The sequence below is a fragment of the Haplochromis burtoni genome, unplaced genomic scaffold (genome assembly GCF_018398535.1).
Source record: "Haplochromis burtoni strain Fernald_Lab_line unplaced genomic scaffold, NCSU_Asbu1 Contig_77, whole genome shotgun sequence".
Lineage (NCBI taxonomy): Eukaryota > Metazoa > Chordata > Actinopteri > Cichliformes > Cichlidae > Haplochromis > Haplochromis burtoni.
The window spans coordinates 1,701,691-1,723,827 of NW_024582438.1; the positions used below are offsets into that span (position 1 = coordinate 1,701,691).

Sequence of the window (22,137 nt, forward strand, 5' to 3'; positions counted from 1 at the left end):
TATATATAATTTTTTTTTTTAGAGTAGCATGAAACAATAGCAATCACAGGGCATCGATGTTCAATCAGGTGTACAAGTCGTGGCTAATGAGGGCAGGTACCCTGGCTCAAGTGATTTCATCCATGTTGTCGTTAGCAAGTGATACCAGCCAGACTTTAGTTGTGTATTGTTAAGTTTTTTGCTTTAAGATTTGTTAAGTGAAGCTATCTAATGATAATGGTCGTACTGTAAAAGTAAGCGTTTTCCATAAAAACCACATGTGTGCTGTTTCCAAGGTAGTTTTTTACATTTTTTTATACCTTGGAGAAAAAGTCTAGTCGGCAATGCTGTGTCTTCACCTCGTGGTAAACAAACCCACAGTATTTATTTTAGTTTGTGGTCGTTAAACTCGTGTTCCATGACCAAACTGGCTTTCTTTACTTACTTACTTAATTAATTCCAACAGAGATCCCATTAGAAATTCTTTGCCAAAGACCCATAAGTATTCCCGAAATTATATTCAGGACTATGTCTAAAAATTACTGTAATACCTTAAAGGTAAATTTTTGTTAAACTACTTGAATTAAAGCTGAAACTCTGCACTTCAATCACACCTTAAAATCCACTGCGATGGTGGAAGGAGGCAAAAACAGTTAAAATTGTGTTGTTGTCCAAGTTCCATACTCTTATGGAAAGACTTTGCAAAGGAGTCCTGGCTGATATGGTGTCAGAGTGATGCTCATAGTATTTAGGGTTAGATGTTGTATTGTGTATATTTTTCTACAAAAATGGACCTTGCGCCTCTTTTTAAAAGCTCTAACAAAAGTCTGAGTGGAGGCTTATTGTAATAATCAATCTATATTAGAAAGCCTTAAGTTCTTTTTTTACTGCATTAAACTCTTTGCACTGCTTTCTTTTGTGCCTTCAGCCCTCCAAAGACCTGCGTAGCCTGCGCCTGCCAGCGTCGTGTTTGGTCCTGTTTGCACAGTGACAGTGTGATACTTGAACACAAAGCTTCTGTACACAAAGCCCCGTTGCCTGGTCTTATATCTTAGCGCAGCCCAGCAGCATGCCCCAGCTAAGGCCACTTACTGAATGTAAACAAACACCTGGTTCTCTCCCCAGTCACGAGAACACCACAATTAACTCACACACTCGCACTCTTAGATACAGCTGCTTCTTCTGGCTCACACGGTCCGGAAACAATTGGAAAACACAGAGATTTTCCAGGTTTCGTTCACAGCAGTGGAGAGGGCTCTTTTCTGAGCAGCACTTCAGTTAAATGCATTGTAGGCATCTAGCTCTTATCCAGATGCCTGAAATAATCAAATAGGGCTGGTAAGGCTTCGGTGTTTAGCTGAAAGACACTTAACCAGAGCCCATGCTGACTGAAAGCAACTTGCTGTGTTTGGGATCCGACCTTTGATGGTCTCTTAGCAAGCAGCAACCTGCCAACACGTCATTTCTCAAGTAGGCTTTGACACCTAAATCACACATGTTAGGGAGTAATAAGGAGTGTTTTTGGTAATTTATGTACTCTAAACTGTATTTGTTAGAGTGTCTGGCCAAGACCAGAAGCCTATGAATTTCCTTTCACATCACTGACACACCACCACTAATCATTCCTGATACATCCTCACACAGAGTGTTGGGAAAGAGGGAAGGAGAGAGAGAGCGAACACATGGAAGGGAGGTTGGGCGAAAATGAACACATGGCTTCAATTGCCTTCTCTCTACTCCATCATCAAATCTGCACAATCTTAATTAGGACATTAGGCTTCTTTTTTTCCCCCTCCCTCGTTTTTCCATCATGTCAGCCTTCAATGACGTACACTGTTAAGAAGGAATAACACCAACTTCAAAGCTACATTATCACCTTTTTTTTTTTTATCAGATAGACCCTGTTTAAAGGGCCCAATTGAATGCCTTCCATTTCCCTCAGCCCCAGCCACTGTGTTGTTATCTTCTTCACGTCATCTGGCTCGAGAGTAGGTAGATTACTGGAAGCAGAAATAATAGCTGTGGTGTTTATCGTGGCTTTGGCACTGTCCGTCGTGGCTCTGAACCAAAGGTAATCTGTCAACCTGCTGCAAGTGGCTGAGTAAAAAATCTGCAGCGGAAAGGTTAGCAGGCTGAGGCCACGGCACGGCTCAGGCCATACAAGAAGAAGTCCTCAAAAATGAGGAAAAGCAGGCAGGGCTGCAATTTAAACTGAATTACATTTGCTTGATTAAGCATCATAGTTACAGAGTGAGTGCCAAGTGCCTTTTGGTTTAGAGATGAAGAGCATTTTATTTATTTTGTTATGTATGTTATAAGGCAAGAAACCAACCTTGACCTTGATGATGAGACAAAACTGCGCCTGATCCATAAAACTGATTTTAGAGCACAATGACATAATAAAAAAAGGACACGAGCAGTTGTACTAAGAAGAACCAAAAGAAGTTGTGTGGTTAGTTGATTGAAATATAGCGCGTGTCATTTTTTTAATCGAAAATTCACTGTATGATGCATGTTAAATTTCCTGTTTTTTGAAAACAGGGGAGATATTTTGGAAAAACTGTATTTCTTTTTTGTTCTTACCAACAATGAGCTTGTGTAGAATAATCATTTACACACTACCACATATTGAAATTGATTTGAAGCCCTCGGTGCGTTTATTTTTCTGTAAGACTCATCGCTCTGCACAGAAATATTTTTCAATCTTTACGTGGTTAAGGTTACAGAATTGCAGATAGCGACATTGTTGTATTAGAGAAACCGCAACCTTAAAACCTTTGGCTTAATTTAACTAAATTCCACTTTGAATTCCTCAATAAAACCACACTATAGGATGGTGTCTGTTGACTCCACACAGCAAATGTGTTTACAGCTGACAGTTGCGTTCTCCCAAAAGGCAAAGTAAATTCTTACTACTGGTATATAAATGTTATTTCTAGCATAGAACATGATAGCAAATTGAAAGTGGAGTGTATATCATGTGTACTTAGTTTCTGCGTGAGTGAGAGAGCGAGCGATAAAAGGAGAGCCACTTGATATATGATTGGCAGATTCCTCGACTGAAAATGACCGGCCTCCTTATTTACATTTTGTGCTCAAGGCTCAAGGTTATTCTGCTGCATTAGCAGAATAGGAAAAGTGTCTGCCAGTTCTTCAACTTTCATTAAAAGTAAACCTTTTAAGCCAAGTGCTGCTGCCTGCCCAGACCCCCCTGACAATAATGTACTAACTGTTCAACCGCCAAACTATCAAACTATTTTATATTCCACACCTGCTAGGCATTAGACACAGTGGTCCAACCTGGCCGTACAAACACAACAGAACTCCCTTTGTTGGGGCCTTAGGAGCATTATGCTGGGTGGGTACAGCTCAAAAGTGTTCCAGAAACACTTTATCAGGAGGAGATAGACACACTACAGGCCTTTGTGCTCCCTGTGACACCATGCTCTAACGGCAGGCATTTCCTGCTCCGAGTAGGCAGGTTTTACAACATTTAGGGAGAGGTATTTTAATTGGAACCACCTACAGCCTGACAGTGGCCTCAGTGGAGAAACACGGAAAATCTGTTGGGAAAAGTCTGGGAGGCTCCCCGTGGTGTCACACAGCTAACTGACCAGTAAAGGCCAGTTCTTTCCACAGAAGATAACATTTGCTGTTTGATTTATAAAGCCAGTCATCAGATGGGAATGTTTTCATCTGAGACTAAGAAAGTGAGTTGTTGTTGAGGCCGACACTGGTCTGTCATAAATCTCAAAGAGGGTGGGCTCAGTTTCTAATGAATCATTCATAACAATGCCAGCGTTTGGAGTTTGCTTTGTTGTTTATTCCAGTTGCATTGTGTTAATGTGCGCATCCATTAGATTCATTACTACGTATTTTCTTGAAGCAAGTGTGCAACGGCTGTTTTCGTGTGGGGGCTGCACAGTAGGAACCCCATTAAGTTCTTTTTTTTTTTCCTACTTGACAACTTCTTCTGACTGTTTACACATCGAAGACAGATGTGGCGAACAGCGATATTCACACTTCTTTAGCAGAGCCGCAGATAGACTAATACATATATTCTGTATTTATCTTCCATGTGTTTTGCCTGTTAACTTTGAACTGCTGTGAATGGCGTGGAATTATTTGCATTCTGATAATAATCAAATAATTAAATCAAAGGAATAAACATTTCATGTTATCGTCATCTGCTCAAAAAGATACAGGTCACTAGAGTGTGATTGTAACTCAAGTATATCCACACGCAGTAGTTAGGAATGCACATCTGAGATAAATAGAAACTCTTTTATTTAACTAACAGTGAATCCCCTCTTTTCTACAGTTGTGGGAGACCATACATCAGACTGAACCACGGTGAGGGCTCTTTAGACAAGGGAGACAGGATACCACGTTCAGGTATGCCCCCAGTCTTTCTAGCATTCCCGCAAAGCAGCATGGGAAGAGTGTTTGTGTTACGTTTGCTGGCATAAACACTGAATCGCTTTTGTTTCTCTCTCTTTGAGACTGTTTGTTTCCATTGCACTCAGCTGATATGGGAGATTGATATATATAGTAAACACGCACAGAAAACCCCAAACAAATGACTCGAGTAATGAGTTTGTGTTGATGATAAAGGAACACTACCTCTGCAGTATCTCATACAGTTAGTTGCCTCTCTACACCATCACAGTGGTTTTGAATTCAAACAGTCACAATGTGATAGAAGTGCAAACTTCAGCATTAATTCAAGGGGTTTAACAACCACTTTTCATCAACTGTTTAGTAATTACAGCTATTTTCACACACAGTCTGCATTTTAAGAAGCTCAAAATTAACTCAACAAATTAACATAATTTTATACATTAATGGATGCATAAAGTCTAAAACACATTGTCATCGCCAAATTCTTGCTTCCCTCATTGAGAACACCTGGTGCTTCTTATTTGTGGATCTTCCTGCATCAAGTTTTGTATCTGACAACTGAAAAGCATGCTCCGTTGGGCTGAGATCAGGTGACTGACTTGGCCAATGACTGACTTGGGTTTTTTTTTGCCTATAGAAACTCTTGGGTTGCTTTTGCACAGTGAAGAGCTGTCCGATCAGTTTGGCTGAGTCTATATAGCTCCCTACACATCAGAATTCCTCCTGCTGCTCGTATCAGCAGTCACATCATCATCAATGATGAGTGACCCGGTTCCACTGGCAGCTATAAATGCCCAAGCCATAACACTGCCTCCACCATGTTTGACAAATACCTCGGTTTGCTTCAAATCACGAGCTGTTTCTCTCGACCATATTTTTATCCTCCCATCATTAATCTTGGGTTCATCTGAAATTCTTGTTCTTGAGCATAACCAGTGGTTTTTACTTTGTTGTAAACCCTCTGTATTTATGAAGGCGTCTCTTGATTGTAGACCTTGATTGTAGACGATGATACGCCTACCTCATTGAGAGTGCTCTCAACTCGGTTAAATGCTGTGAAATAGTTTTTTCTAACTATGGAAATAATTCTGTCATCGTGCATTTTTTGTCTTCTGTGGTCTTTCGGCTCTTTTGTTGTTGCTGAGCTGGGCAGAGCGTTCATTCTTGTTAAAAATGTACTACAATGTTGTTTATTCTACTGCTCCTAAAGTTTGTGAGCAGCACTCAACATGAGCACATATAAGTTTCTGTAGAAAGAACTAAGTGTGCTGCTTTATAAAGTAGCACCTCCAAGCAGACTCACTATTAAAACTTGCTTTCAGTCACGTGAGAGGCAGCAATCGGGGATCTTTGAGTGTTAATGAAGGCAGCAGTGACTTTCTATGGGACCTGCAGAAAATAACCTATTACAACAAGCCAGGATTAAAGGAAGTGGATATAGAGAAGACGTAAATCCACATACTCCAAGAAACCTAGTGATATGCATCAGTTTAAGAAGATTAACAGTGGATTTTCTCCCGAGGCCGCAGTGTGACATCTCTTTGTTTTTCTTACGCCAGCAGAGGACCAAGTGGTTGTGTCATCAGACTATGACAGCACCCACGAAGCCAACCACAGTGACAGCAGTGATGTAGCACATACAGAGGACGATGCAGAAGAAGGAAAAAACTCCCAGAATGTCATCCTCCATGCACTAATACCTCCGGAGGTAAGGCGGGCCAAAGCAGCTGTCTCAGTCACATTAGTACTGCTAATAAAACAGGAACATGTACTCCTTATGTAATATTTTCCTTATTGTTTTCACGTCTTTTGACCATTTGTTACTCACGCAGGACAAACCAATCTTGGCACCAGAGCCTTTAATAATGGAGGGCCTGGAACCTCTGATGAGTCAGCTGAACAATTGGAACTTCCCCATCTTCACCTTGATAGAGAAGACCAATGGGAAATGTGGACGAATCCTCAGTCAGGTCCGCCAGAGTGTCAAAGTGACAAATTATTTTATATTACAAAACAGTAGCATACTTTAGTATTTATAACACTGTCTTTTAATTTTTTTCATTACATTTTTCAGTTTTACACATTTATTGAACACTTTTGTTATATTTAATATATCTGGATCTGGTGATGTCCATGGGGTCTGATATATATATATATATATATTTTATCTTTCAGGTATCATATAGGCTCTTTGAGGACACTGGCCTGTTTCAGACTTTTAAGATCCCCGTAAAAGAATTCATGAACTACTTCCATGCCCTTGAGAATGGTTACAGAGACATACCATGTAAGCTCGAGCATCTTCCTGCTTTTGTTTTTCACTTTGCTTCAGATTACTCGTTGCAAGGATGAAAGCAGCCACTAGATGGAAATGTTGAGCAATCTATGCAGCATTAGTACTCTGCACTGCCTTGAAGTTTAATTGAACAGACATTAGCAGCCCAACACTGCACCCTGGTGGAGACGATCACACACACTGAGCAGACTTGTTATCTTCTCTAATCCAGATCACAACAGGGTCCATGCCACAGATGTGCTTCACGCAGTCTGGTACCTCACCACGCAGCCTGTGCCTGGCCTGCCCAGCCTCATGACTGACCACGGCTCTGCCAGTGACTCAGGTATGTCCATCAGTGCATGCATGCTGACAGCTGATGTCCTGACAGGTGTGTATGTGTATCCATCAGTCCATAAAAGTATGCAAAACTTGTTGTCAAGTTTTTAAATAAGAACAATATTTGCTCTACTGTACTTTTTTGCGCTTAAGATTTTCTATATGTAGGTCATTTTTTTTTGATCCTGAATTTTTTCACATCCCCTGCAGCCATCTCATTAATGTCAAAGTATCAAACCTGCAGGAGTGTGTGTTCTTATCCCACTCAAAGTTGGTCTTATCTTACTCAGGCTTTTGGCACTTGCATACCAAACACTATTTGAAGTCTAGAACGGCATGAAATTGCAGGCAGATTAGAGTTCCCTCTTACCCATATTTCCATAACCTCATTTGTATGCCTTACTAGGGCCATCCCTTTGATCCACATATAAGTGGATTTGAACGTTAAAGTGTGTGTGTGTGCTTCTGTGTGTTGTGCTCCAGAGCACGTGCGTGCGCGTGTTTAGGTGTGTGCAGATGAAGGTACTGTACAGTTGTGTGTGTCTTGTGTAAATTCTGACACCTTTCTCTTCAGCCTCCTCACTTTGTCTTCTCCCCCGTGGCTAGACTCTGACAGTGGAATAACACACAGTCACATGGGCTTCCTGGTTTCAAAGACCTACACTGTGTCAGAAGATGGTTATGGCTGCCTGTCAGGCCTCATACCTGCTCTGGAGCTCATGGCTCTTTATGTGGCTGCCGCCATGCACGATTATGATCACCCAGGGCGGACAAACGCTTTCCTCGTGGCCACCAGCGCCCCACAGGTGCTCATGCTATTCAGCCTACAGCATGGTCAACAGTATGTGATTAAATAAAAGTTTGTTTACTTGATTTACTGTCACACCCTTTTTTTTTCTTTTTCACCTGAATTATCATTTGATAGATTATTTGTCTATTTCACTGTTAGCCTGCTTCAAAAAACAAACAAATCAACAGTTAGAATACCTGTTTACAGGTTACCAGGTAGAAATGTTACTGTTTGGTCTAGTTCTACATTGTGTTATCAATAAAAAGAAATCATAGAAATTATTGTATTAAGTAAATTACCCAATTTTGAGCAATGATGACATAATGATACTGAAAGAGTAGCTTGCCTATCAGAGAGCAATAATGTAGGCTTTAATTTCCCTGTCAGTAGTGTCTAACAATTATGGTTTGTTTTGTTTGACAGGCGGTGCTCTACAACGACCGCTCAGTTTTGGAAAACCACCACGCTGCCGCAGCCTGGAACCTCTTCCTGTCACAGCCAGAGTACAACTTCCTGGTCAATCTGGACCATGTGGAGTTCAAACGCTTCCGTTTCCTGGTCATTGAGGCCATACTGGCCACTGATCTGAAGAAGCATTTTGACTTCCTAGCTGAGTTCAATGCCAAGGTATTCTAAAAACATCCCTGTTCAATGTTTCACATTCATTTGACAAATTAAAGAACTCTTCAGAGGGAGTTTATCCTTTTAAGCCAGTGTAAACATTGAGTTGAGCATATCTGTCTTCAAATATAACATGAAAAGCTTACAATTGATTTTTTTTTTTTGGTTATTGTTAAAATTAAATAGCCAAGTAATAAATTGCTTGGAAAAGTTGGGGTCAAACATATTCTGTAGACATGCTTTCCTAACAGATCAGTTCTTTTAAAAACTGGGACAACGCTTCAGGAAAAGGAAGCTGTCAAGTGGTCTTTGAGGAGCAGATCTGTTTGTGCAATACATTGCAGTGCTCTCAATGTAAGTCAACAACACAAAGTACCCCATAGCCTTCAAGAACTCACTGGAGTGCAGACACAGTGTTGGCTTTCGATTTGAGGGTCCGCATTCTTCTCATTGTGAGTTCTACTACAGCGTTGCTGCTCGATGGCCAAGGCCTGTCAGCTAACATTGAGGTTGCTGGTTTGGCAGCAGAAGTAACAATAAGGTCTCTCAGAGTCCCTGCTCTGCTCTTCCTGGACGCGAATTAGCTTTGGGTGAAGTAGCCGTCAAGCTTTCCTGTTTCCTGAGCCTCTTTAGATCCAAAGCTCATTAAGCTTAACTAGAAATAATCGATTCATTCAAAAAGTGCTGAGATCAACTTTATATATGATTGAGTCCTGCTTTTCTTAGAAATATGTTCAAGCTCTGTATAGGTTAAAGCACCTTATTGAAGCATTGTTTATATAGTAAGTAGCTTTGACAATAAGAATTGGGTTATGTCAGTATTAGCTTAACTACAAAGTCTTATATATGTTTGTTTCGTCCTCAGTCCAATGAACTGATGCTGTAAACTTTAGCTTAACAGAAAACATTTCAGCAGAAGATTATAGCTGTGCTTACATAACGTGTTTGAATATGCTAATGCTGTCATGGCTGTCTGTCAATCCCTCAGGTAGGTGATGATCCATCTACAGGTATCGACTGGTCTAACGAGAATGACAGGTTGCTAGTCTGCCAGATGTGCATCAAACTCGCTGATATAAATGGGCCTCTGAAGTGCAAGGAGCTACATCTGCAATGGACAGAGGGCATTGTCAATGAGTTCTATGAACAGGTGTGTGAACCATCTTTTATGGGACCTAAGAACTCAGCTAAGTTAAAGGTCAGGGTGCACCTGCACACCAACATGACACCACACAGTACAGTATAGTACTGTCGCATAACACTAATCATACCAGTGTCAGTGTAACTTTTGAGCCATGACCTTTTTAGTAATATTCGGGTGGTTTATGCATTAATATGTATTATTTGAATAATAACAATAATGTGTAAATAATTGATTATGATTTCATAGACTGAAATAACATTGCTGAAGCACTGCTAGCAACAATTTAGTTTTTATTTCTATGTAATTTACAGGATATACTTAGAGGTAGTAGAATTAGACTACCTCTAATGTCATGACATGCAACACATACAATATGATTTGTTGTCTTTAACAAGAGAAAGTTGCATTTTACACATGCCCAATAAAGCTGTAAAAACAAAACAAAATAAAAAAGTAATAAAAAATGCAATACTATAGAAATCCAATCTATAAAGCAATGTACTTAAAAGATAAAAATAAAATAAAAAAGTGCTATTTCTGTGCAACTAGTGACTTAGAGCTATTGGAAAGATACTGGGAGGGGAAAACTGAGTTCATTTTTGGCTGTTGGATAGAAACGGTTCCCGAATCTGGAAATGCAGGTCTTTAAAGTCCTACAAACAGAGGAGAAACAGAGAAACAGAAACAGAGGAGATATTTTAAGCGAGAACTGAACTCTAACTAATCTTGAGTTGAAATGAATGGCTTGAATTCTGCAACAGCAAAGGTAGAGGGACGATGTGATGAGAAGGATTTTAAATTTGATTCTGGAGCCATTGACAATAATATGGGAGAAATATGCTCTCTCTTTCTAGTCCCTGTCAGTATTCTTACTGCAGCATTTTGGATCAAGTGAAGGGAGTTTTTAGGACAGCCTGATAAGAACGAATTACAGTCTACAAGTAATAGATGCATGAACTAGTTTTTCAGCTTCACTCTGAGAAAGGATGTTTCTAATTTTAGAGATATTGAAGAACATACAACGACTTCAAGATTGCTCACAGTGTTATTGGAGGCCAAGTTAATGGAGGATGGAGGCTCACTGGCTCACAGAAGGCAGGCAGAAAGATGATTGGACTACAGCAGTGATGTCAGCAATGAGTCTGACAACATGAGAAAGTGGAAATTATGCAAAAAATAAACCAGCAGTCAAACAGCCAGGAAAGCTGACTGGATTAGCATACAGTAACATACTCTTTCTTCAAAAAGATTCCTTCTGATTTACAATTAAATAGCAATCTATTTCCAGGATAGCACTTTATCAAAGAACCATGAAAGAAAACACAACCCTGTTAGACAGAAAATAAATAAATACATGTAATATTTGTAAAAAATTGGCCCTAAGAAAAGCACAGCATGTATGTTGTGTGTGACGTCTTCCCGGATATGAATGAATAACAGCTATAGCAAGGATTCCTAGTTGCCTTGGTAACCAACCCCAAGTGTCATACTGTACACTATAGACTAGAAAGCCTCTGTTCCCACAGAGCAGAAAGATTGTAACGCAAAACCAAATGAGTTTTATAAAACGACTGGATCTCAGACAGATCTTCAATTTGATGGAATTTATTAACAGTTGGACTCACATAAAAGAGGATACAACGAGGGGAGGAGGAGCTCTGAGATCCGGTTTTCCCTGTCATTACAGTAGCCTAAACAGAAGCGTTATATAATGACAGTGAGCAGATGCTGTCTAAATTAATACAAACTCATGGCTGGAAGAAAATTTCATTAACTGCCTCCTCATGTAGGCGCCTGAATTTTCATTTATCCCAACTTCCCTTTGATGACACTTTTATGCTCTGTTTAGTTTGTAAAAGTTGAGGCGTTCCCCATGCAGTGGCACAGTATTTATAATACTGTAGATTTATATCTGTACATTGTGTAGAAGTCGTTCTTTGCTGTTCTTTGTTTCACATCTAGGGCCTTTGGTCCATCTCCTTTATGAACTTCAGTCTTACCTGGGGCATACACACCAATCTATTATATTGCCAGATGCTCTCCAAGAAGTCAGCTTTTGTTGTTAGTTTTGGCAAGCATCCATCCATCCATCCATTTCTTTTGCTTATCTAACTCGGCTGTCCCAGGGGCCTGGAGCCTGTCCCAGCCGTCATAGGGGGAGAGGCAGGGTACATCCTGGACAGGTCCCCAGTCTATTGCAAGACTGTTACATAGAGACAGACAACCATTTACTCTCACATTTACACCTACAGGGGGGTTAGAAAGCACACACTAAAAGATACAGATAAAGGTAGGAGAAGCTGACAGGAAACCAAGAGTATTTACCTGTGGCCTCTGCCAACTCCCTGAATACTTGTGACAACTTGTAATACTTCACCAGCGGATTGAGTAGACTGATAAAGAGCCATAACAGACAAGACTGGAGGCCTATAAGAAAAGAAAAAGTAAAAGAAAATGAAGTTGGGGAAAAAGTTAACAGAAGAAGCAGAAGGGAGAGAAAAATAGAGTAGAAGAGCAGGGCCCACGCCCCGCAAAGCAGCCGCCAGGAGCGAGCCAGTACACACCGGAGTATCCAGCCCCAGACACTGAGAACCAGCAATTCACTGGTGGGGGCACCAGCCACGGGCAGGGAGTGTGTCGCGGGTAAATAGGCCCCAAACCTGGTCGAGCTTGAGCTTTTCTCAGAGACAGGGGGAGTTTAAAACTGACCTGACAAATAGACATAGACAAACAGGCACACACTGACACACATCCTGCTTTAAAAACACTTGAGTGTTTGAGCCCGTTTGAGCCTGGTGGTTGACTCTGTTGGCTCACAGCAAGAAAGTCCTGGGTTTTAATCTACCGTCTGGGCCTTTCTGTGTGGAGTTTTGCATGTTCAGGATCTCTCCAGGTACTCCAGCTTCCTTCCACAGTGCAAAGACATGCAGTTAGTGGGGTCAGGTTAATTAGTGATTCTAAATTGGCTGTAGATGTGAGTGTAATGGTTATGTCTCTCTCTCTGTTAGCCATGCAACAGCTTAGCAACTATGTCCAGGGTGTAACCCTCTACCTCTCGCTCTGTGACAGCTGGGATGTATTGTTTTGGTGGTTATTTTCTTTTCTTTCTTTTCTTTTATGGAGTTGAAATTTCAGGTGAAACCAAAAACTCTGATCTGACGTGAATTGCAGCTGTGCTAGCATCACCGCATACAAAACAACTAAAAGGACAGTGCTGCTAGACGTGGTGATGAACACAAATATCCTGTAGAGCTTTTGCTCTATGTGCCTCTCCTCCCAAAAAATTCAGAGGCACATAATGCGCAGGGTGTGTCGTCACCTAGTAACCGTAGTCAAGATAAGGGCGTGAGCATATTCTTCTTGACCCAGAAGCAATTAGCTGAGGTGTGTGCCAAGCCTAAATACTGTAACAAAAATTCACTGTGGGTGGCTTTAGACTAAAGGCAAAAACAGATTCTGTTTGGTACTGCAGGACCAAAAAAAATAGGCCATGATTACATATGATGTTATTACAATGACAACGAAGCCAAGCATACATAAGGCCTACAGCATATATGAATCATTAGTTGTTGTCTTTTAAACAAAGCTATAAGATACCCCAGCTGTCTCCACTGTTCTTCTCTTATGTAACATTTAAATGTACAATATGTGACTGAAAAGATACAATAGTCCTGTCATGGAGTTATGACAGCTCCTTACACAATAGCAGCTCTCAGAAGGAGCACTTCCATTACTTTCTCAATATGTCGGAGGGATTAAATAAAGGGGGAATTAAGGGGAGCAAAAAATCAATCATGCCTGAAATCCAGAAGTCTACGTACAGGAAAAAAATACAGAAGAGGGCGACTATGTTTCAGTATTAGTACTTGCCCTTCTTTGATTGGCATATGACCTGGACAAAAACAAATGATATGAATCTTAAGCAGCCGGCTTTCGCAGTCATTAACAGATGACTAAAAACATCTCTTACTGCAAAACAAAAAATCTATGGCAGCGGTTTTCAAATTTTGTCTTGCATATCAGAAGCTGAAGTGGGATAAATATATTAATTATGGCTGCATTCCATTTAGGAGAGATCTTGCTCTTGTGTGTAACAGGTCACTGTTATGGTGTACTGGAAAATTTGACCTCTGCCATCAGTTTTTCCACCTGGTTTCCCTTCAGTCAAACCCAATCTCAGAATCAGTTATGCTTATGCTAACCACAATTACTCATTTCCTGCAAACAATATGAAATTAACTGGCGATAATTTTATATCTAAATGGCTTATACTTTGTGTAGGGTGATGAGGAGTCCAGCCTTGGCCTTCCTGTCAGCCCTTTCATGGATCGAGCAGCCCCACAGCTGGCCAAACTCCAGGAATCCTTCATCACCCACATCGTTGGACCCCTGTGTAACTCCTATGACTCGGCCAGCCTCATGCCTGGACGATGGGTGGAACCCAACCCGGAGGAGGGGCCAGAGGTTGGAGAGAATGAGGAGGAGGAGGAGGAGGAGGAGGATACTGCAGAGGAAGACACATCCACCTGCTCGGAAGCGTCCCGTAAGTATTCAAATGTAAATCTGCAATAATGATAACAGTATTTATATTTGAATGTCTATCTAAAAAGAGAAATTTATTTGTTTAGAATAATTTGTTTGTGCATTTATGGGCAGCATTTTTTGATTAACAAAAAGAAAAGAAGGACAACTTAGATTCCTGTAAAAGATGAGACGTTTGGGGAGGCATTTCCTCCCACTCGTAAGTTTTTACCCCTGCCAAAGATGTCTGATCACAGAGAACGACGGACGTATTAATTCACGGAGGTTTGTTTTCTTCAGAGAAAGCAACTCCCAAGAAGAGGAGGAAAGTCTTCTGCCAGATCACGCAGCACCTGCTGGAGAACCACGAGATGTGGAAAAAGGTGATTGCAGAAGAGAACCAAAAACAGGCACAAGGAGCGGAGCCTGTCCATTTAAACAATGTAGCTGAACCTATTCTGGCTATTCATGAAGAGGAAGAGGAGTCAGGTAGCAGAGAGGAGCTGATAGAAGGAGAGGATCCAGAGGAGGAACCAGAATGGCCTGTAGCTCTGAGGGAAGACTCTAAACCTCAAGAGCAACTAGAGGAGGGGGACCCACAATGAAACAACACAGGGGAAATATGGCATCATTCAGGACAAGGACATGAAGAAGTGTTACTTGGTTTTCTATTAACTGACTCCTGTTTTTGCCAGCACATCACTTAGACACAACACTGTAGATGTTTGGGAAATGTGTGCCTATAAAGAAAAAAAACAGGGTGGCAAAATATGTGCTTTACACATGTTATCTGAATATTTGATTTCACCAAACATATAAAGCTTTCCATATTGCAATACGGGACTATTCCTATACTTTGGGATAAAAACTCTTTTGCTACTGTCAAAAGAAGAAGAAGAAGCCTGGTGGCACAAGCTTCAGCCCTTTGTGGTAACGCAGGACTCCAGAAATTTGCTGCCAGTTTATATATAATTACTTCCTGAGTGCATATATATATAAATATATATATGAACTTGTGTTTCAATTTTAGCATTTTTGAGCTCTCCCACTGGCTGTGTGTTATTTCTTTTGTTTTTGTTTTCTATACATGGATTATAAAGGGGGTCAAAGAAATGAGGAACATTGGTGTTTGCCAAAATAAATGACTCACTCTTGGGAATTAGCATACAATATCAACTATTTACACATTTTATGTTTTCCATTTGTTGCCAAATGAAGTACTTTATGCACCATTTTAGTTTCACACAGAGACCCGAGGCTCGTCACGCTATGCATGTGTGCCCATTTGTGCGTGCCTGCGTGTTTAAATGAATGCGCTCATGTGCACAATTCCTCTGCAGATGACATAGATGAATTCAGAAGGTTTCTTGTTATTTGTAATACATTACTGTCCCAGATATTGTATTCAAAGGACCTGCACTGGCAGCAATCATGCATTCAAACAGAACCAGAAAACAGATCCTTTTACCACTTAAGAAAACTTAACGCCATCTCAAAAAAGGTGACATTTAATTCAAATTCATTTGTGTCCCCTCAAGTATTGTTTAAAAATCGCCTTTTGACAGGAAGTCCTTTTTTCTTCTTGTCATCATCATTTTAATACTCATGCAGCTGGACTCAGTGTGTCGTGCAATCTATAATTACTGTTGCTTAAAATCTGTAAACGATGCTGACCTTGAACCCTCAGGAAACCCTCCCCAGCTGTTGAAATTCAACGTGAACATCACATAACAGGACATTACGTGAAAAACACACCAGAAATCTAAACTTTAACTCTGTTCATAAAATAAGGCTTAGTTTATGTCACAGCTGCTGACTTTGATTTTTTTTCATGGTGACTCTCTCTGAATCCCATCCTGGCACCTCAGGGAGTTAATTCTTCTCTTCAAGTTCAGTGCAGGCAGAGTGCATCAGCTGGTGGATGAAGTTTCGCAAAGAATATTGATTACATCAGTTTGCATGATAATGCACGAAGGGAATGTTTCCCCTGTCATTTCAAATTTAGATGATCATAATCTGTCTTTTTTTTAAACATCACATGACTTTTTCTCACGTCAGTCTTCTCACACTGGCGGTGCAGCAGCATTGGAGCCAAAGCAATTCTCTCTGTTTATGTAACAATTGCAGCTGTTTGGAGTTTGCGCTTTATTTAATGAAACCAATGTTCAGCAGATAAATGCTGGGAACCGTTTTTATGATTTCACCCAGGTCAAGATAACAGCACTGCAGCGTGTAATGTTTTATCAATTTCACCTTTCGTCACATCAGATTCTTTCCATGTGATTTTTGTCCCGACTGTCTCCCGTTTCTTTGTGATGGTGGGAAGTATTTATGAGTAACATTTTAAAAACTGTGAAATTTCACAGGAATTATTTTAGCAGCCAGACATTCACCAACAATTCTGACAGTTAAATGTTAAGTCACATTTTTCAACTGAAATAAAGCCACAAATGTAAATAACCAAGTACATACAGAAGCTTGAATAAGATACAAAATCTAATGAATATCCAACTTAATTTGAATCACTGACATTTACGCACAAACTAAAAATAAAATGAATGCATTGAATAAGTGCTCTATTTAGAATCAGCAGTTCAAATTTCTGTTACGGATGCAGTCAGCAAGCATCTCATGCTGCACCACTGCTCTCTGTCATAATCTGATTTCTTTAAACTGATCTTTGGAAAGGTGGACGGCAGATATACGAGTCTGTACACATGACACGAGAGGTGAAATTACACTGTAACACACGGCTGTGTCAACGCATTGTATTCTAGCATATCCTGCGTTGACGTAGCGTCACACAATATGTCCGGCTGTGCTGAATAGAGCGCCGCATCCACAATGGGCCGTTCTGCTTTTTCTGCCTCTCCTCTGCAGTTTGTCTTACACAGGGAGGAGCGCACGCACAAGCTCAATAATTGGTTGACCTACTGATTAGTAGGTCATCTCAGATTTATGAAACCCTTTATCAGGCCAGAATTCTTACAAGCCATTGAATCGGGACAATGTTAGTTCTTTGGGCCTCAAATGACCATGGGTTGCTGGGTGCATTGTGTCTTGTAAATGCATGCTCTTTTCTGTATGCTGATGCATTTCATGCCCAATGAGCTATAATCATCATTACCTGCACAATGGACACATTTTATTTCGCTTTGGAAAAGCCCCGTGAGTTATCATCAATGTTATGTAGGAAAGCTGTTCAGTGTATCTAAGCTTAAGTGGTGCAGAATTGGAAAAACATACATTCTGTCTATGACTCATTGTAACTTCCACTTCCAGGCTGTACAATTACACAATTGCATCACCTCAAACACTCTAGAAATCCTTCCTTTTTGAATGTATATATACATTATTTAGTGTATCTGCGAGAGCAAAACAGTGTGTGTTTGCTTCTATGTTTATTCTTCCATTGACCCCTCTAATGTGACTCCGTCCTGTATTTAATTATCTTGTACTGTTGGGGAGAAGGGGATAGAGATTGTGAAGTAATGAAGGGCAAAGCGATGCTGTGAGTAGTTCTTCAATTCTTCACGGATACTCAGATGAAATTATTATTCACAGAAAGTCCTATAGGATATTTCTCCTCGCGCTTCCTCTTTGATCTGCGTACTCTTAGCCTCACAGACATAAGCACTAGAGCATTCATCACACAACATCTTTAAAGGCCAGCGGACTGTGTCCACTGTGTTTATTTCCTGGTGATTGCAAGTGTAACGCGTGCGCATTTTGCCCCACAGTCACATCAAGTCAATACTTGCATTTGAGTGGATACCACCGTATATCAGTTTTAATCGTGTATATTTTGTGTCGTCATTTGTTTTAGTTGATTGCCATGCTTATTCACACATGTAGAATAATTGTAACCAAGAGAACCAAACAAGTTTTACAATTACGTAAACAAAAGGAGATGATGTATTTTTATATAGTTGACACATAATTAACGAATTAATTGCTTTCTTCTCACAAGTACCTTGCACTTACCACATGTACTAAAGAAGAATATGTCCAAATACATAGTATTTGTGAAAGTAAAATAATTGATTTCCTTGCAGGTCGATGCTCCATTTTGTACAAAATACATACATGCTGTACAGTGAAGAAATTTTAAAACTACAAAAACTCTTTTAGATATACATTATTTATTTTTACCATTTTGTAATTTAGACACTATACTGTAGCTTCAATATTGCCAGACTTACTGGAAGTGCCTATATTGGTATTATGTATTATACAGTGAATATATTTGAAGATCAGTAGACGTCACAAACTGAACCATGTGGATGTTGTAATGTGAATACATTGAATTACAAGATTACAGTTTCTGTGGTATGCTTGTGTCGATGTGTCGCATCTTCTTTGTATTTAATTCTATAAACGTGTACATGATAACACAATTTCCTGATCACTTCAAAGTGCCATGTTTCATTAAACCATCTTTGAGCTCTGATTGCATTTAGAGTTTAACCATTTCTGTAAGTATGGGTACGTTTCTTTAAAAAGGCAACTCTAATCAAATATATACTATGCTACTGTATATACTTGAGTTGATATATTTGAGCCTGTGTATATAATTTCGGGATTTAGCTGTGATTATAGCTAATATACTGTCAAGTCTTAAAACAAATCTTAAGAATTAAAGTAATGTGGCATGTAGCTGCTAGTCATACTTGCTGATATTAAAAAGGATGTTTATGCTCATGCAGGTAAACCATGCTTAGGTCACAGCTTAATTGTTCAAGATCCAAGAAGAAGAAGAAGCAAGTGCATAAAGTGCAAATTCACTGTGTTTGAACAAAATGCATCAATATGTGACAAATACTGAGCACTGTAATAAAACAAAGGCACAAAAGGAAGCTGGGGAAGATGGCATATGAAGATATTACTACTGAATGCTGCCATATGTAGACAAAAATGCTTCTAATTTACAGGTATTAGCTTTTCATTAAATATTTTATTATTAGCTGGGATAGGCTCCAGCCCCTCCCGCACCCCTAAATTTAATGGATGGATGAATGTATGTACCTTGATATGGTACAAACCATGAATTCTGTTCTACCATGTTTTCCGTAAAATCCTTTTTACTTCTTAAAAAGAAACAACAGCAGGAAAAATGGCTTTACAGTATATCTCAGTGTAGAACATCATGTTCTAATAAAAATAAAAAGATTATGGCTTAGGTTATGGTTATGGCTACTTACTGTCTATGTATGTAACTAATAGGTTCTATTAAGTGCTACTAAATCCATATTCTAATTTATTTTAGGACAGTGGGGGATCTTCAGCCATGGTCAGTCTCCTGTCTGTTAATTTTTTTATTATCATTTCATGAAATTTGGTTAGGTAATATAATCTTGTTGACAGACTGACAAGAATTTGATACATATGTGAAGAACAGCGTTGCATAATGGGCACAGAGAATAAGCACACCATTCCCACCTGACAGCAGCTGTAAGAACTGGAAGCACATTAGATTCGATTACAGGCAGAATTATAGAATATTTTTAAACCTTCGCTACATAATTTTCATGTTATACTAACAATGAAGCTATATGGGGCGTTTTTGACATATTCAGTAAAAGCTACATAGGCCAGGTGTCCCCATGGCAACAGAGGAATTTAAGAGATTAGGTCCCTCCTGTGTTGATAGGCACAGTGAGGAAATCATGACTTAATTTATTGATTTTTAATTATTTTTATCAAGGGGACAAACACTGAAAGCACATTTGAACCTTTGTTGTTTGTGCAGACTTTTACTTTTGTCTAAATTAGTTTGCCTGTTTGTTACAGAGCATGCATTTTTTTTCTGAGGCCAGTAAGAAAAGCAGTCTGAAGTTGAACTGACATTTTATCCTACATCTTATCCTATTCACGTGATACATGTCTAGGGTCAAGGCAAGTTCACTGAAATGTCCAATTAGTTTTCAAGCAAAGAACTGAATCTCGATTGAAAACTTGATTGAATATTCACTGTTGCTGGCCTACTTTTAACAGAGCTGACTTTTCCAGGATTCACTAAGTTTCACTGGATAGAAAAGTATACAAGATTTGTCCAGTGCTACCATGAACACCAGACCTTAAATAGCCAGACTCACTATAACTGAGTAACACAGTCATGGTTTGATCAAAAAATGCGCAGTGAAAACTGCTGCATTATTTAGTATCTGCTGTAATTACAAGTAAGAACTACGCCATCAGACTATTATCAGCTTAATGACAGTATTATGCACTTCATTTGCATTTGTCTGTGAACGTCGAATTGTTCACCTTTAGTGTCTTCACCCCTTGAAAGCTGTAAACACTGCATACTGTTCAGCGACTGGAAGCCACTGGCAAACAATCCATGCACTCTTTGAGCGGAATTATGTGAAAAGCAGAGCGGCTATTGCATTTTTTTGCGGCAAATTTGCGTCACAACAGGTCTAATCTATTAGATAATCAACGCAGAAATTCACGACGTAGTTATTTGGGTTGCTTGATCTACCTGCACTCATGCACCCATATGTAACGTTTGACAGCCTGCAGATTACTAGGGCTCAATGAAACGCAGGCTGGGCATAGTTTTGCTCCCCCCACTCTGTTCAGGGTATATGCGTGCTCCACCGAAGATCGTGCTCAGTGTCTACCGTGTCCAGCGAAACACGCTGTTCTCCCTTCATAGCCTAAGAGCACACCGTGTGAGTGTAGGCGACTTAATGAGGAGAGACTGAAGATTTTCTTTTAAACCACTGGATGTCATTTCATCTCCTCTTTGTGTGCTGAATAAGAAGTAGCCTCAAATACGTCGTTAGGAGAGAAAGCTTTGAAGCCCCCACAGTTGGGTAAGTATCATGATGTTCTTTCGAGTTATTATCCCCAGTCATTCATGAGAATGAGAGTATTCATTTCTTGACGTATGTGTGTATTTAGTGGATAATCAGCGGTATAATAATAGCTGTAGATTCAAGTGACAAGGGAAAAAAAGCCCCAACAGAAAACTGTCAGTGAAGCTTCAACTGTGCATCATCAAACACTTAAATGGTGCAGTGCACACAGCTGTGTGCAAGAACAGCAGGTGATTTGGAGAATTCGGTGAAAGCTTACTGAGTACACAGTGATTAATCAACCTGCACGCACTGCCACCGATGGATAATTAAACAGGGGTCACGTGCTTACCATCATTTGAAGTTTTTCGGTGTTTTGAGCTCAGCTTGATTAAAAGTGTTTGCTTTTCGCTCGGTGATCATTTGTCTTGCGCAACTGAAAGCGCAAAAGATCCTGGCGTGTTTTCCACAGTGAAACTGTAACAGAGCAAAGAGCCTCACACATTCATATCACTGATATTTGTAGCATCAGAAATGCAATTTCTGTAGGTGTGTAACCATTAATCACTGAGATTCAATAAAGGACCTGCCAACAGATGGCACTTGGATTCACCAGGACCTTTAGAGCGAAGGCGGTATGATTGTACAAAAGGAATGCTTCCTATCAACATCTCTATCGGAGGAAACTTAAACAGGCTTTAAGCCAAACATATGAAATGTTTGGGGGATTTTGTGGATGTTTATGCACACTAATGATTGAGAAACCTTTCATTACACACAGGGGATCTTTGTTGTGTGTGCAACCTTAATTGGTCGAGGTTTTATAAAGAAAATGTAGCTTTGCCAGTGCAAAACATGAGTGTGGGCATTTGTATAGTTTCCAGACTAGCTGTGTCAAAAGAAACTGCTGCTCCACTGAATGTCTGTCCTTGTTGAGTGAGTGTTTAAGCCTTTACATCTTCAGCACTCTCAGCTTTTTTTCTGTAAGACAGAAAGGAGTAGTTCAAAGCCATGCTATGGTTCAGTGCACTCAGTGAGAAGTTCACATCACTGAACAAGCATCCTGGCCCTGCTGTCTCTCATTCTGTATCATTTGTAACACTAGACCACATGCCACACACAAGGTTTTTTCTTTATATTTTTATATCACCAAGTTGTTGCTTCTTCGTCTCCCCAGGATGAAATAGCCAATTTGGTGTATTTACTGAGCTGCCCTTCATCCATAAATCAGCTGCTTGTATTTTCCATTAGCTTCATGAATGAG

The 22,137-nt window shown here is 39.9% G+C and overlaps 1 protein-coding gene across 2 annotated transcripts in view; it reads left to right on the plus strand.

The window, feature by feature from the left end:
- Positions 1–14,686, plus strand: part of LOC102311078 (cGMP-inhibited 3',5'-cyclic phosphodiesterase A) — a 79,605-nt gene extending 64,919 nt beyond the window's left edge. The window contains exons 5-14 of one of the 2 annotated variants that reach the window (XM_005929096.2): positions 4,301–4,374; positions 5,940–6,088; positions 6,213–6,350; positions 6,556–6,667; positions 6,888–7,001; positions 7,601–7,800; positions 8,208–8,411; positions 9,394–9,555; positions 13,831–14,092; positions 14,371–14,686. In XM_005929096.2, the coding sequence (XP_005929158.1) occupies positions 4,301–4,374; positions 5,940–6,088; positions 6,213–6,350; positions 6,556–6,667; positions 6,888–7,001; positions 7,601–7,800; positions 8,208–8,411; positions 9,394–9,555; positions 13,831–14,092; positions 14,371–14,675 (1,720 nt within the window). In that variant the 3' untranslated portion in view covers positions 14,676–14,686. The remainder of the gene's footprint in view (positions 1–4,300; positions 4,375–5,939; positions 6,089–6,212; positions 6,351–6,555; positions 6,668–6,887; positions 7,002–7,600; positions 7,801–8,207; positions 8,412–9,393; positions 9,556–13,830; positions 14,093–14,370) is intronic. The other variant, XM_005929097.2, reaches the window with a different exon arrangement.
- The last annotated feature ends 7,451 nt before the right edge of the window (positions 14,687–22,137 follow it).